This window comes from Chrysochloris asiatica, unplaced genomic scaffold (assembly GCF_000296735.1).
Source record: "Chrysochloris asiatica unplaced genomic scaffold, ChrAsi1.0 scaffold00035, whole genome shotgun sequence".
Taxonomy (NCBI): Eukaryota; Metazoa; Chordata; class Mammalia; order Afrosoricida; family Chrysochloridae; genus Chrysochloris; species Chrysochloris asiatica.
The window spans coordinates 15962248-15975797 of NW_006408553.1; the positions used below are offsets into that span (position 1 = coordinate 15962248).

The 13550-nt window shown below is 37.0% G+C and overlaps 1 protein-coding gene across 1 annotated transcript in view; it reads right to left on the reverse strand.

The window, feature by feature from the left end:
- LOC102837799 (potassium channel subfamily U member 1-like) overlaps nucleotides 1-13550 on the reverse strand; it is a 285478-nt gene that overhangs the window by 194030 nt on the left and 77898 nt on the right. The window contains 1 exon segment of the mRNA XM_006859999.1: nucleotides 5411-5516. Coding sequence (XP_006860061.1) covers nucleotides 5411-5516 — 106 coding nt within the window.

Consider the following 13550-nt stretch of genomic DNA (forward strand, 5'->3'; position numbering starts at 1 on the left):
TCTTTTACAGCAGATATGCCCAATGCAATCCATTGTTTGATTTCTTACCTGCTGCTTTCCATGGGCTTTGATTGTGGACCCAAGTAAAATGAAATCCTTGATAACTTCAATCTTTTTACCACTTGTTAAGATGTTGTTTATTGATTCAGTTGTGAGAATTGTTGTTTCTGTATGTTGAGTTGTAATCCATACTGAAGGCTGTAATCTTTGACCTTCACAACAAGTGCATCAAGTTCTCTTCATTTTCAGCAAGCAATATTGTGTCATCTGTATATTGCAGGTTGTCAAGGAGACTTTCTCCAGTCTTGATAACATGAGCTTCTATAATCCAGATTCTTCGAATATTTGTTCAGCATACAGATTGAATAGATGTGATGAAAGGGTACAACTCTAACAGATACCTTTCTTGGTTTTAAACCACCCTTGTTCTGTTCAAATGACTGCTTCTTAGAACACAAATAAGTGTTCTGGGATGCCTAATATTTGCAATGTTATAGATAGTTTGTTATGATCTAAGTATCTGTATATTGTGGCATATATTTCTTTAAATCAAAGAAAATAAAAAGCCCTTAAATTGTTCTTATTATCCATCACCACAATTTATACCTAGTCATAAGTAATAAGATCTTTTTAAATATCTGCCTATATATTTCTTTGCCTTTTGTGACATCAAATAATGGGAGAAAACAAGTTCTGCTTGTCCTAGCATAGTTATTTAATATTTTCAGATTCTGAAAATTATCAAAGATGCTCTTATAGTATTGACTTTCAGGAAAGGGAGAGATTATTCTGGGTATGCCATTTTCTGCTTCAATTCTTAATTCAAGCTCTATATATTTCTACTTTAAAGTAAAACTTCTTGCCTTATATGATGCTGCAATCTAAAGCATATCAGGAAGCTGGCTTTGATCTGAAAGTATAGATGTCTAGAGAGTTGGATCCTTTTCATCCTTTGTAGTTCCAACCTTAATGGGTCTTTGCTATCTTCTTTCATGCTATTAGCATTAGGCATATCAGTGTGTTTGGAAGAAGTTGATAAAAGTTGATGGAGTACTTGGAATCTTCCTCTGATAAGAATTTCATTTCTCTGTTAAAATAAAACTAGGGCTTTGAACCTGTTCACGTCCCCTGCTGAGAATTTGCATTTCCACCCCTAAATATACTGATTCAAAATCTGCAGTTTAACAAGATCTCAGGTGATTCTTATATTTCCAGGTGCTCTTGTTTAAATGTAGATTCTGATTCAGTCTTTCTCTGGTAGAAATGAAAATTCTCAATTGGGGATGAATTGGAATAAACCAGTTTGAAGTACTGAATTAAGTAAAATTTTAAAACCTATATTTTTTAGATTTCATAGATCAATAACATAAAGACTTCTAGCTAAATATATGGTTATTAGATGCCACTGAGATGGTACTGACTCAGAGTGACACTATGCACAAAAGAACTGCCTCAATCTGTGCCAACCTCACAAGTATTATTACGTTTGAGTCCATTGCTGCTGCCACTGTGCCAATCCATCCCGTTGGTGGTTTTATATATATTTTTTGCTGACCCTCCATTTACCTAGCATGTTGTGCTTTTTCAAGGATGTTTCCCTCATGATAATATTTGTGAAATATGATAGAAAAACTCTGACTATCCTGGCCTCTAAGGAGCATTCTAGTTGTACTTCTTCCAACACAGGTTTCTTTGTTCTTCTGGAGGTCCATGGTACTTTTAATATTCTCCTTCAACACCATAACACAAATACATTAATTCTTCTACAGTCATCTTTACTCATTGTCCAACTTACACATGCATATGAGGCTATTGAAAATACCACAGCTTGGGTCAGGTACACCTTAGTTTTCATACTGATATCTTAGCTCTTAAGTACTTTATAGAGGTCTTGTGCAGCAGATTTGAGTGATTCAATACGTCATTTAACTTCTTGACTGCTGCTTCCATGAGTTTTACAGTTGATCCGAGCAAAATGAAGTCTTTCATAACTTCAATCTCTTCTCCATTTATATTGATGTTATTTATTGGTCCAGTGGTAAGGATATTTGCTTTATTTATATTGAGGTGCAACTCACAAGGAAGGCTGTGGTCTTTCTTTGATCTTCATCAGTAAGTATTTTAAGCTTTCTTGGCTTTCAGTAAGCAAGGTTGTATTATCTGTATATCACAGGCTGTTAATGCACATTCCTCCAACACTGATATTACATTTTTCTTCATATAATCCAGTTTCTCAAATTATTTGTTCAGCACACAATTTACTAAGTATGGTGAAAGAACACAACTGGTGCACACCATTCCTAATTTTAAACCCTTCAGTGTGCCCTTATTCTATATGAAATAACTGCCTCTTGGTACATGTACAGATTCTTCCAGAGCATAATTAAGTGTTCTGGAATACCCATTCTCTGCAATGTTGTCTTGTTCATAGCTTGTCATGATCCACACAATAGAAAGCCTTTGTGTAGTCAATAAAGCACACTTAAACATCTTTCAGGTATTCTCTGCTTTCAGCAAAAATCCTTCTGATGTCAGCAATTATATCCCTTGTTTCACATCTTTGTCTGGATCAGGCTTTAACCTCTGGAAATTCTCTTTTAACGTATGGCTGCAGTCATTTCAAAATTATGTTTAACAAAATTTTACTTGTATGCAATATGATTGATGTTGTTAGATGGTTTAGCATTTTGTTGGTGTACATCTCTTTGGAATGGGCAGAAATCTGGATCTCTTCCAATCAGTTGGCCGGGTAGCTGTCTCCCAAATTTCTTGGCATGGGTGAGTGAGTGTGTCCAGTTCTCCATCAACTTATTGAAAGATTTCAATTTAATTCCATGAATCCCCGGTACCTTGTTCTTTGCCAATGTCTTCAGTGCAGCGTGGACTTCTTCCTTCACTATCACTGGTTCTTGAGCATACACTAAATACAACTAAAATAGTTGAGCATTGATCATTTCTTTTTGGTATAGTGACTCTGTCTGTATATACCTTCCAACTTCTTTTGATGCTTTCTTGATCATTCAGTATTTGCCCATAGAATCCTCCAATATTACAAGTTGAGGCTTCGCTTTTTTCTTCAGTTCCCTCAGGTTGGAAAATACTGAATGTATTCTTCCTTTTTAGTTTTATAACTCCAGATCTTTGCACATTTCATTATAATATTTGACTTTGTATTCTGGACCTGCTCTTTGAAATTTTATGTTCAGATCTACTATATCCACATTTCTTTCATTTGCTTTAGCAGCTCTACACTGGAGTACAAATTTCAGAGTCTCTTCTGACATACATTTTGGCCTCTTCCTTCTTTCATTTCTTCTTAATGACCTGATACTTTCTTCCTGCATGATGTTCTTGATGTTATCCTGCAATTCTTCTAGTCTTCTGTCATTAGTTTCTAATTCATAAAATCTATTTTTGAGAAGATCTGTAAATTCAGGTGGGATATGTTCAAGTTCCTATTTTGACTCTTGTAGACTTGTTATCATTTTCTTCAACTTCAGCTTGAGCTAGCATGTGAGTCATTGATGGTCTATTCCAAAGTCTGTCCCTGTTCTTGCTTGATTGATGATATGGAGATTTTTCATTGTCTCTTTCCACAAATGTAGTCAGTTTGATTTCTATGTGTTCCATCTGGTGAGGTCCATGTGTATAATCATCTTATATGTTGTTTAAAAAAGGTATTTGTAGTGAACAAGTCACTGGTCTTGCAAAATTCTATCATGACATCTCCAGCACCATTTCCATCACCAAGACCATATTTCCCAACTACTGATCCTTCCTATTTGTTTCCAACCTTTGTATTACAATCACCAGTAGTGATCAATACATCTTAATTATATGTTTGATCAATTTCAGACTGGAGAATTTGGTGGAATCTTTGAACTTCCTCATCATTAAGCTTTAGTGCTGGTGTGTAAATTTGAATAATAGTTGTATTAACTGATCTTCCTTGCAGCCACATGGATATTCTCCTATCATAGATCTTGAAATGCTATTTTTGATGATGAATGTGACACCATTCTCTTCAATTTGTCATTCCCTACATAATAAACCATGTGGTTGGCAGATTCAAAATGAACAATATCAGTTCATTTCATTTCAGTAATGCTTAGGATATTGATGTTTATGCATTCATTTTCATTTTGACAACTTCAAATTTTCATAGATTCGTACTTCGTACATTGCATGTTCCTATTATTTATTAATGGATGGTTACTTCTGTTTCTCCTTTTGAGTTATGTACAATCAGCACATGAAGGAGCAGGTAGCTTTACTCCATTTGCATCCTCACACTCAGCTCTACTTTGAGGAGTCAGCTCTTCCCCAGTTGTATTTTGGGCGTCTTCCAGCCTGGCACTGCATCTGACAATACTGTGCTGCTCTTCATCATATTTCACCAATATTCTATTATTTAACAGTATTTCTTTGCTAGTTATAAATATAATTTAGTGCAAGGAAGAATAAGAAGTTAAGTAGATAAAAAGTGAGGTCGGCTTGAATATTTGTCAAGGAGTATTTGAAAGTGAAGCCATTGTTTTTGTTGTTGTTGTTAAGTGCCATCGAGTTGATTCCAACCCATAGCAACCCTGTACAGGGTTTCCACAGAGCCGCTGGTGAGCTTGAACCACCAACCTTGCAGTTCAAACAACATTACAGTCTGACACATTAGCCCACAACGCCACACCAGGACTCTGAAGCCATTGGTAGTTTATTAGAATTCTTGTTGGGAGAACTGTTGTTGTTGTTGTTAAGTTCCATCAAGTCAGTTCTGACCCATAGCGACCCTGAATAGGGTTTCCGAGGATCAGCTGGTAAGCATGAACCATGGACCTTGCAGTTCAAATGGCTTTGCAGTCTGGCTCATTAACCTACAGCTCCACACCAGGTGGGTTCAATTTCAGTTAATAAACCTCATGCACATCTATTATCTAGCTGTCACCTTGTCATACTGTGGTGACTTGCATGCTTCTATGATACAAAAATCTGTGTCCTTGGTATTTCAAATACTAGCAAGTTTATCAGTGGTGGACAGGTTTCTGCACAGTGTTCTGACTAAGGACAGATTAGGAAGCAATGACTGATAATCTACTTTCATCATCAGCCAAGAGAAACACTGTAGATTACAATAGTCAAATCTGTAAGCAATTGTGGGGATGTCACAGGTCTGGGCATCAGTTTGTTCCCTCTTTCATGGGGCCACCGTGAATCAGAGTCAAGTGAATGGCAACTTTTGAGACTCAATTACTATATTTCTTTTATGACCAATTTTTAAAGTTAAGGCATCATTATCACTCCCCACCCCAACCAGCTAGAGGATCTGGAGTAATATCTTTTGACAGGGTAATACATTCTATCATCTTAATTGTTCCAGCTTGGGGAACCTACAAGGAGTAAAAGAACTAAATCTTACCGCAACTCGCTTCAGATCCTCCCACTTCAATGCAGATCCAAAAACAAAAGTTGTATAGGCCATATAGCACTTAAATAAGGCTTCCAATTCCAAAGAAGGAGGGTTCCTTTGCAGTATAATGTCAAAAGTGGGAAAAAAGATTAATTTTGGTTATAGATGTTGTTATATATATTTAGTGCACTTAATGCTTAGAAAAGGAGCTTGATAGCTTTATAGGATAAGCACTGGACCGCAAACTACAAATTCTGTAGTTTGTGCTCACCAATCACTCTATGGGAGAAAGACAAGGATTTCTGTTTCCACAAGGGATTTTAAAATGTTCAGGAGCCCTATACAGGGTCGCTATGGGTTAGTACTTAACAACAACACAGCAATGCTTAGAAAGAGTCAGGTCAGAGTTAGAAGAACTTAGTATTGCATTTCTACACTTAATATCTACCACTATTGCATCTTGCAAGCTGCTGTGATGCTAGAAACTATGCAATTGATATCAAAGACACCACAATGTCCCCCAAGTTAAAAAGAATTCCGTGGCACTTCCAAACTAAGACAGAGTAGGAAGAAGGATCTCGTGATTTACTTCTCCAAAATTTTTGCTAGTGAAAGCCTTGTGGATAGCAGCAGAAAATTCTGGTATATTGCTGGAAAATGAGTCCTTCAGATTGAGCATGACTCAAAATATGAATAGGGAAGAGATGTCTTCTGAAAATAAAATCTACCTTAATGATGTGAATCAAGTAATGCTTTCAGGACCTTCACTTGCTTCACTGCAGACATCCATTAGTATTCAGAACATGATATGTATGAAGTGTTAATCTAAGAAAATTGGCAGTTGTCAAGTATAAAATAGAATGATAGAAGATGGATATCCTAGCTAGACTGGAGGGAAATGAAATTTACTAGTATTGGCCATTTAAAATAATATAGTCATATTCACTATAGCATGAATGACAAATTGAAGAGGAACAACATCACATTCATCAACAAAGAGAACATTTCAAGATCTATCCTTTAGTACAATACAGTCACTTACTGAATAATATGCTGCAGGCTCAGGCAATGTTTTGTTTTGTTATACATAAGGTCCTTATGAGTTGAAATTGATTCTACAGCATCTAACAACAACAGCAGTGTAAGGAATATCAGTTAAAATGACTGTTGTTCATATGTACACACAAACCACTAATGCTAAAGATGAAGACGTTTAAGATTTTAACCACCTTCATCAGTCTGAAATTGATCAAACATGCAATCAAAATGCATTGATAATTATTGAGACTGAAAATGCAAAAGGCATAAGAAAAACAAAGGATGGCTATTTGGAAAATACTGCTTTGGTGATATAAGTGATTCAGGAGATTGCATTATAAAATTTCACAATACTGACAAATTACTCATTGGAAATAATTTCCAAAAATGTAAGTGATAAGAACTTTGATGAATATAATATACAGGAATTGTACCAACCACATTTGTTGGGGGCTGGGGGGAATAGAAAAGCTCAATTTCTTCCATCAGAATAAATTTAGGGCTCACTCCAAATAGACCATCATTACTCATATGCAAGTTCAAGTTGAAGCTGAAGAAAATGAAAACAAGCCCAAGAAAGCCAAAGTACTACCTTGAGCATATCCCTTCTACATTTGGAGATCATCTGAAGAATAGATTTGACATCTTTACCACTAATGATCAAAGGCCAGAGGAGTTGTGGGATTACATGCAGAACATCATGCATTAAAAAGACAGAAGATAAACAAAATATCAAAATGTATGTGAGATGAGACTCTGAAACTTTCTCTTGAATTTAGAATACATGCAATGAAAGGAAAATATGTGAAGCAAAAGAGATGAATTGAAGATTTCTTACGGCAGCTCAAGAAGACAAAGTATTACAATGAATGGTAAAAGGACCTGGAGTTAGAAAACCAAAAAAGAACACACTCAGCAATTCTCGAGCTGAAAGAACTGAAGAAAAAAATTCAAGCCTCAAGTTGAAATCTTACATGTTTCTACATCAGCTGCTCCTTGGAAACCCTATACAGGGTCACTATGGGTTGGAGTCGACTCAATGGCAGTAAACAGCAACAAAATGTGCACAATATTGAGTGATACAGGGCTTAATGTTGAAGATCAAAGATTACAGCCTTCAGTATAGATTACAACTCAACATAAAAAAAAAACAAAATTCCTCACGAACTATTCTAATAAGCAACATCATGGTAAGTGGACAAAATACCAAAGATGTCAAGAATGTCATTTTATTTGGACTCACAATCAACTCTTAATGGAAGCACTGTATTGAAATCAAATGATGTACTGCACAGAAAAATCGAATGCAAATGAACTCTTTAAAATTTTAAAAACAAAGATGTCACTTGGAGGACTAAGGTGTGCCTGACCCAAGTAATGGTATTTTCTGTTGTCTTAGAAACATGAAACTGGACAATGAATGAATATGGAGGACCAAAGAATTGAAAAAAAAAAAAATTATGTAATTGGCAAAGAATAATAAATATATCATGGGCTCCCAGAAGAACGAACAAACCTGTCTTTTAAGAAGTATAGACAGAATTCTCTTTAAAAGCAAGGATCACTGGATTTCATCTCATATAAAAGTACTTGGGACATGTGACTAAGAAAGACCAATCCCTGGAGAAAGATATTGTTGTTAAGTGCCGCTAAGTAGGTTCTGACTCATAGCATCCCTGTATAGGGTTTCCGAGGAACAACTGGTGAGTTCAAACCGATAACCTTGTGGTTCAAACTGACCTTTTAGTCCAGTGCTTATCCTACAGTGTCACACCAGGACTCTGGAGAAGGAGAAAGATATTATGCTTGATAAAGTTGTTGTTGCTATGTGGAATCAGTTCCGACTCATAGCAACCCTATACAGGGTTTCCGAAGCTGTAAATCTTTACGGGAGCAGAAAGCCTCAGCTTTCTCCAGCAGAACAGCTGGTAGTTTTGAACTGCTGACCATGAGATTAGCAGCCCGATTCGTAACCACTACGCTACCAGAGCTCCTTTGATAAAGTAGAGAGTCAGCAAAAAAAGAGAAATACCCTCAACAAGGTGGATTGACAGCGTGACTGCAACAATGGGCTCTAGCATAAGAATGATGTAAGGATGGCACAAAACTCTGCTCTACATGACTCCTATGAGTTGGAACTGACTGTATATACCTAACAACAACAATATCACTTAATACAATTTGTTTACTATTTTAAACTTTTAGATATTGCTTGTTTGTTTTTTTGCTTTTGCAGCATCAAGTCACTTTTTTTGTTCATTTCTGATAATAGCACTGTGGTTTTTCTCTTGAAATCATCCATTGTCCATTATCAACATATATATCTAGTTGATGATTCCACTAGCCAAATTCCAGGGACAGGCCTATACATCAGATCTAATTGATTTGAGTTTTACAGTTGTTTGAGTATAGTAACAGGTTCAAGGACAAGCATGTAATTCAACCAATGGTGTTTCTTTAGGACTATTGTGAGGGAGGCAAACTTTCTTTTTGACTGCCTTTAGAGCAGTAAAACTCTCAAGCTGGAAATGCTGGGATTGCATGTCTGATAAAGAATTTCAAACTTAACATTAAAAAAAAAAAAATCCTTCATTCTCCCTCTCCACCTTCAACACCAGTACCATAAATGTGGTCTTCCCTCAGCCATGTCAGTCGATAAATGAGAATAGCCTCTTCCGCAAACTTTAGAGACCTTCTTGATTTTTTTCTCTCACATTCCACATCCAGACAATCAAAAAATATTGCTATCCAGCATATGTCCAGGATCTCTGCTCCTGCCTTCATGGTTATTATCCTGACCATTGCAACCATCATCTGTCTCCTGAAACACTGCAATGATATCTTCTAAACTCCCCGCTACAATTATTTATAACATAGTAGTCCAAAGCTGAACCAGTAGGACTTTTGACTTTATTCCTTGAATTCAATTTAGAAAGACCCAAATATTTTTAGAAAGGTATGAGAAACTGGGGTGGAATGGTGAGGACGTTTAAACTGTCATTGAAAGGTTAATGGCTATGAGGCAGGAAGTATCTAACCCACTTAGATTAGGGATGGAGACCATAGATTTTGCTCTTGCTTCTCTTAATCATTTATTTGGGACATATAATGCTGTCTCTCACCAGCCAACTGTGACTCAGATTTATGGTACAGTTATGTTTTGGAGTTTAACAGATCAGAAGCCTTATGATGGTAAAGAGCTGAGAAACAAAGTGGAAACTGTTTAGATTTGGGCAGTTTCTACTCCCACACCACACCTTTCCTTTCAAACACCAGGGATGGTGAATTATAATGCAAGGACTATCTTCTAAAACTGGTATTTACCTAGAGTACTAGGGCCGAAGACATGACCTTAAAAATTATTTTGTGGGAAAAGGAATGATTTTTCTGGTGCCTGGAGTTGCCTATTTTACGATTCATCCATCCTAAACACTCCTACAACTGAAACTCCTGAGGGCACATAGAACTTGGGTATGACCTGCCACAATGTTTATTGACATATTGCCTGAGAAAATAGCTGTAAGAAAAATGAGGTCACATTCCAAAATAGCAAGATAATTGAGAAGAATAATTAAAAACATAGATTCATCCAGAAACCAAGTATTAACACAGAAAAATGAAGAATCTAAAATTCACTTGATGGAGGGAAATACGTAAAAAAAAAGAGGAAAGGAATTAGTAATATTGTTGTTAGGTGTCATCTAGTAAACACTGACTGATAGGGACCCTATGCACATCAGAATGAAACACTGTCTGGTCCTGCGCAACCACAAAATCATTGCTACTCCTAAACACATTGCTGATGCAACTGTGCCAATCCATCTCGTTGGGCGCCTTCCTCTTTTTCTCTGTCCCCCCATTTTATCAAACATGATATCCTCCAGAGACTGGACCCACCTGACAATATGTCCAAAGTACGAGAGACAAGTCTGGCTATCCTGGCTTCCAAGGAGCATTTATACTGTACTTTTTCTAACACAGATTGGTTTATTCTTCATGAAGTCCATGGTATGCTTAATATTCTCCTCCAACACCATAACTCAAATTCATCAATTCTTTTATGGTCTTCCTTATTCACTGTCCAACTTTTGTGTGCATTGAGGTTATTGAAAATACCAGGACGTGGATCAGGTGCAACTTAGTCCTCAAACAGACATCTTTGCTTTTCAACACTTTAAAAGATTTTAGTCAGCAGATTTGCCTAATGCAGTACATCATTTGATCTCTTGACTGCTGCTTCCATGAATGTTGATGGATGATCAAGCAAAAAAAAGTCTTTTGACAGCTTCAATCAAGCAAGATCACAATGCCCTTGTATAGCAGTCCTCTGCATTTAATCCAAAGTTTAGGTTTCAAATCTTCAGTGATCATCTCACTGTAATGAGTACTATTGATTGTTGAACCTTTACCCTCATAATGTTCCATTACTGGGACTTGAGAATCTCAGAAAACTGTTGTTGTTGTTGTTGTTGTTGTTAGGTGCCATCAAGCTGGTACCGACACATAGTGATCCCATACACAACAGAACAAAACACTGCCTGGTCCTAGGCTAATCTCATTACTGTTGCCATGCTTGAGTCAATTGATGCTGCCACTTTACCAATCCATCTCATTGGGAGTCTTTCTCATTTTTCTCTGACCCTCCATTTTACTAAACATGATATCCTTCTCCAGGGACTTGTCCCTCCTGTCAATATGTCCAAAGTATGAGAGATGAAGTTTGGCCATCCGAGACTCCAAGGAGCACTCTGGCTGCACTTATTCCAAAACAGATCTGTGTATTTTTGGGGTAGCCCATGGTACTTTCATTATTCTCCTCCAACACCATAACTCAAATACATCAATTCTTCTACAGTCTTCCTTATTCACTGTCCAGCTTTTGTATACATATGAGGTTATTGAAAATACCATGGCTTGTGTCAGGCACACCTTAGTCCTCAAGCTGATATCTTTGCCCTTCAACACTTTAAAAAAGGTGTTGCGGCAGATTTGCCTAATGCAATACATCATTTGATTTCTTGACTGCTGCTTCCATGAGTGTTGAAGGTTGATCCAAGAAGAATAAAGTCCTTGACAACTTCAATCTTTTCTCTTTTGATAAGAACCATTTTTTTCCAGTTGATGGTTGAGTTTTTGTCTTTATGTTGTGAATTGAGTGCAAGTTTTCAGAGCAGATGATAAGTTTTACATTAAATAAATCATATTTTGTTTTATTGTAATGACTACAATCCCCTCCATGTGCCAGCAGTCAACAGTATTTATCTTTGTTTTGTGATTTTTTTGAAGATACACATACAAAACAGAAAATACATGTTCATTTAAATGTCCAAAGGACACATTTTGCAAGACAGCTCCTTCCCACAAGCCCACAGTGTCTCTCAGTCCATGGGCTTAGATTCATCAGCTGCTCTATCTATGCCATCGCTTATACCACTGTCTCTGCTATCACTTCTTTTCTGGTTAGTATCCCACATTCCACTCATGTTCTTCCCACTTTGGATGTGAATGATTAACTAATCTCCACTTTTAGTTACACATCTTCTACATTTACAATCGTGAAATCACAATCATTTCTGATAACAATTACTCACTATTGAATTATAAAATCCTTCCTCTATCCTCCCTGATCTTCTTTTGCCAGACCTATCTAGAAAAGAGGAAAACTATTCTGTGGGGATTTCCCCTTACCTCACTTGTTCTGAAACTTAGCACACTCATGGAAGCTTGTAAGCCAGCCACTTCATGCCTTTATAGCACCTCCCCCCGTCACTTTGGGTAACCAGTGTCTAAGTTGTCTGTCCCTATCGACTCAGTGTACTGAGGAGAGCTTGATACTTAATATGAAGACTCCTTCCCTTTCAGTTGGAGATTTGAGCAACTATATCCATAAACAAAGGGCCAATTCATCAAATTGTAGTAATTTATGCTTGACCCTTGTATTAAACTTCTTTATATTCATCTGGTCAAGTTCTTGTCAGGTAGCCATGCAAGCAAGGTCATATGGATGTTATCTGTGAATTTGAGAGTTCTTGTATGCATCCCCCCACTTCAGAACAGTTGGTTGCTTCACTCTTAGCTCTAGCACCCAATGGATAGGTCAGTGTCCATGGACTTGGGAGTTCACACACCTCCCTAAATTTCTGACCAGCTGCTAGCTCTTTATCTTCTCTGTCTCATCTTAAGGTTAACTGGCATCTATGGAGCATGAACAAACTCAGCCCATGTCTTCATTGCTGCATTTCCCCCACTCCCATTCATGAATAGACCAGGGAAGTCATTAGCAAGTACATAAGACATCTCATGTATTTCCTTTGAGTTTCAGTCTTATGAGGAAGTTTACCCTGATGGACTGACTTTTCTTGCCTTGATGGCTCCAAGGCAAACAGCTTGCTTGATATTCTAACAGCCAAACATATTCTTTTTTCTGCTGGTTGTTCTTTCAAAAAATATCCTCTGTTCCTCTAGCCGTTCCAGGTTGGTCTGCATATCATTTCAAGTGGGAATGTCCCATGTAATAAGGTTCTGGATGGGGCTCAGGATTCCCCTTAAGGTCCCATATTCCACATAAGCTTAAGAAGAATCTGATTTCCCTGGGCAAATTCTAATTCCACTTTCAGCTAATCCAATCAGTTATAGGCTGAAAATGAGTTTACAAGTGTTCTTTAATCAAAATTTCTGCAATCCCAGTATTCCTTTCTATCTATACTTGAATGTCTGTTTTACAATAGAAGGCAATGGAAACCAACATCCTCAAGACAGTCAAGCAAATTAACATTATTTCTCCTCCATTACCCATTCTGAATATGTCTGTATGTGGTATCACATAGCCTTGGTGTTCCAAGGTTGTGTATACATCACTATTTCATTTTATCCCTTTAGCCCATGTATACCTCTCTAAGTTTTCCTTTATCTTCCTTGTTCACCTACCCTCTTCTTGTATGTTGCCATCCCCTTTGTATATTGCACTCCCCATCACCTGAGCTATCATGAGTCTACCCCTAAATATAAATTACTAACTCCCCCCTCCCCCACATAATAACTATTCTAAGAAGATTGGAAATATTTTCTTAAGTTTTTACAATAATGGTCTTATACTATATTTGTCCTTTTG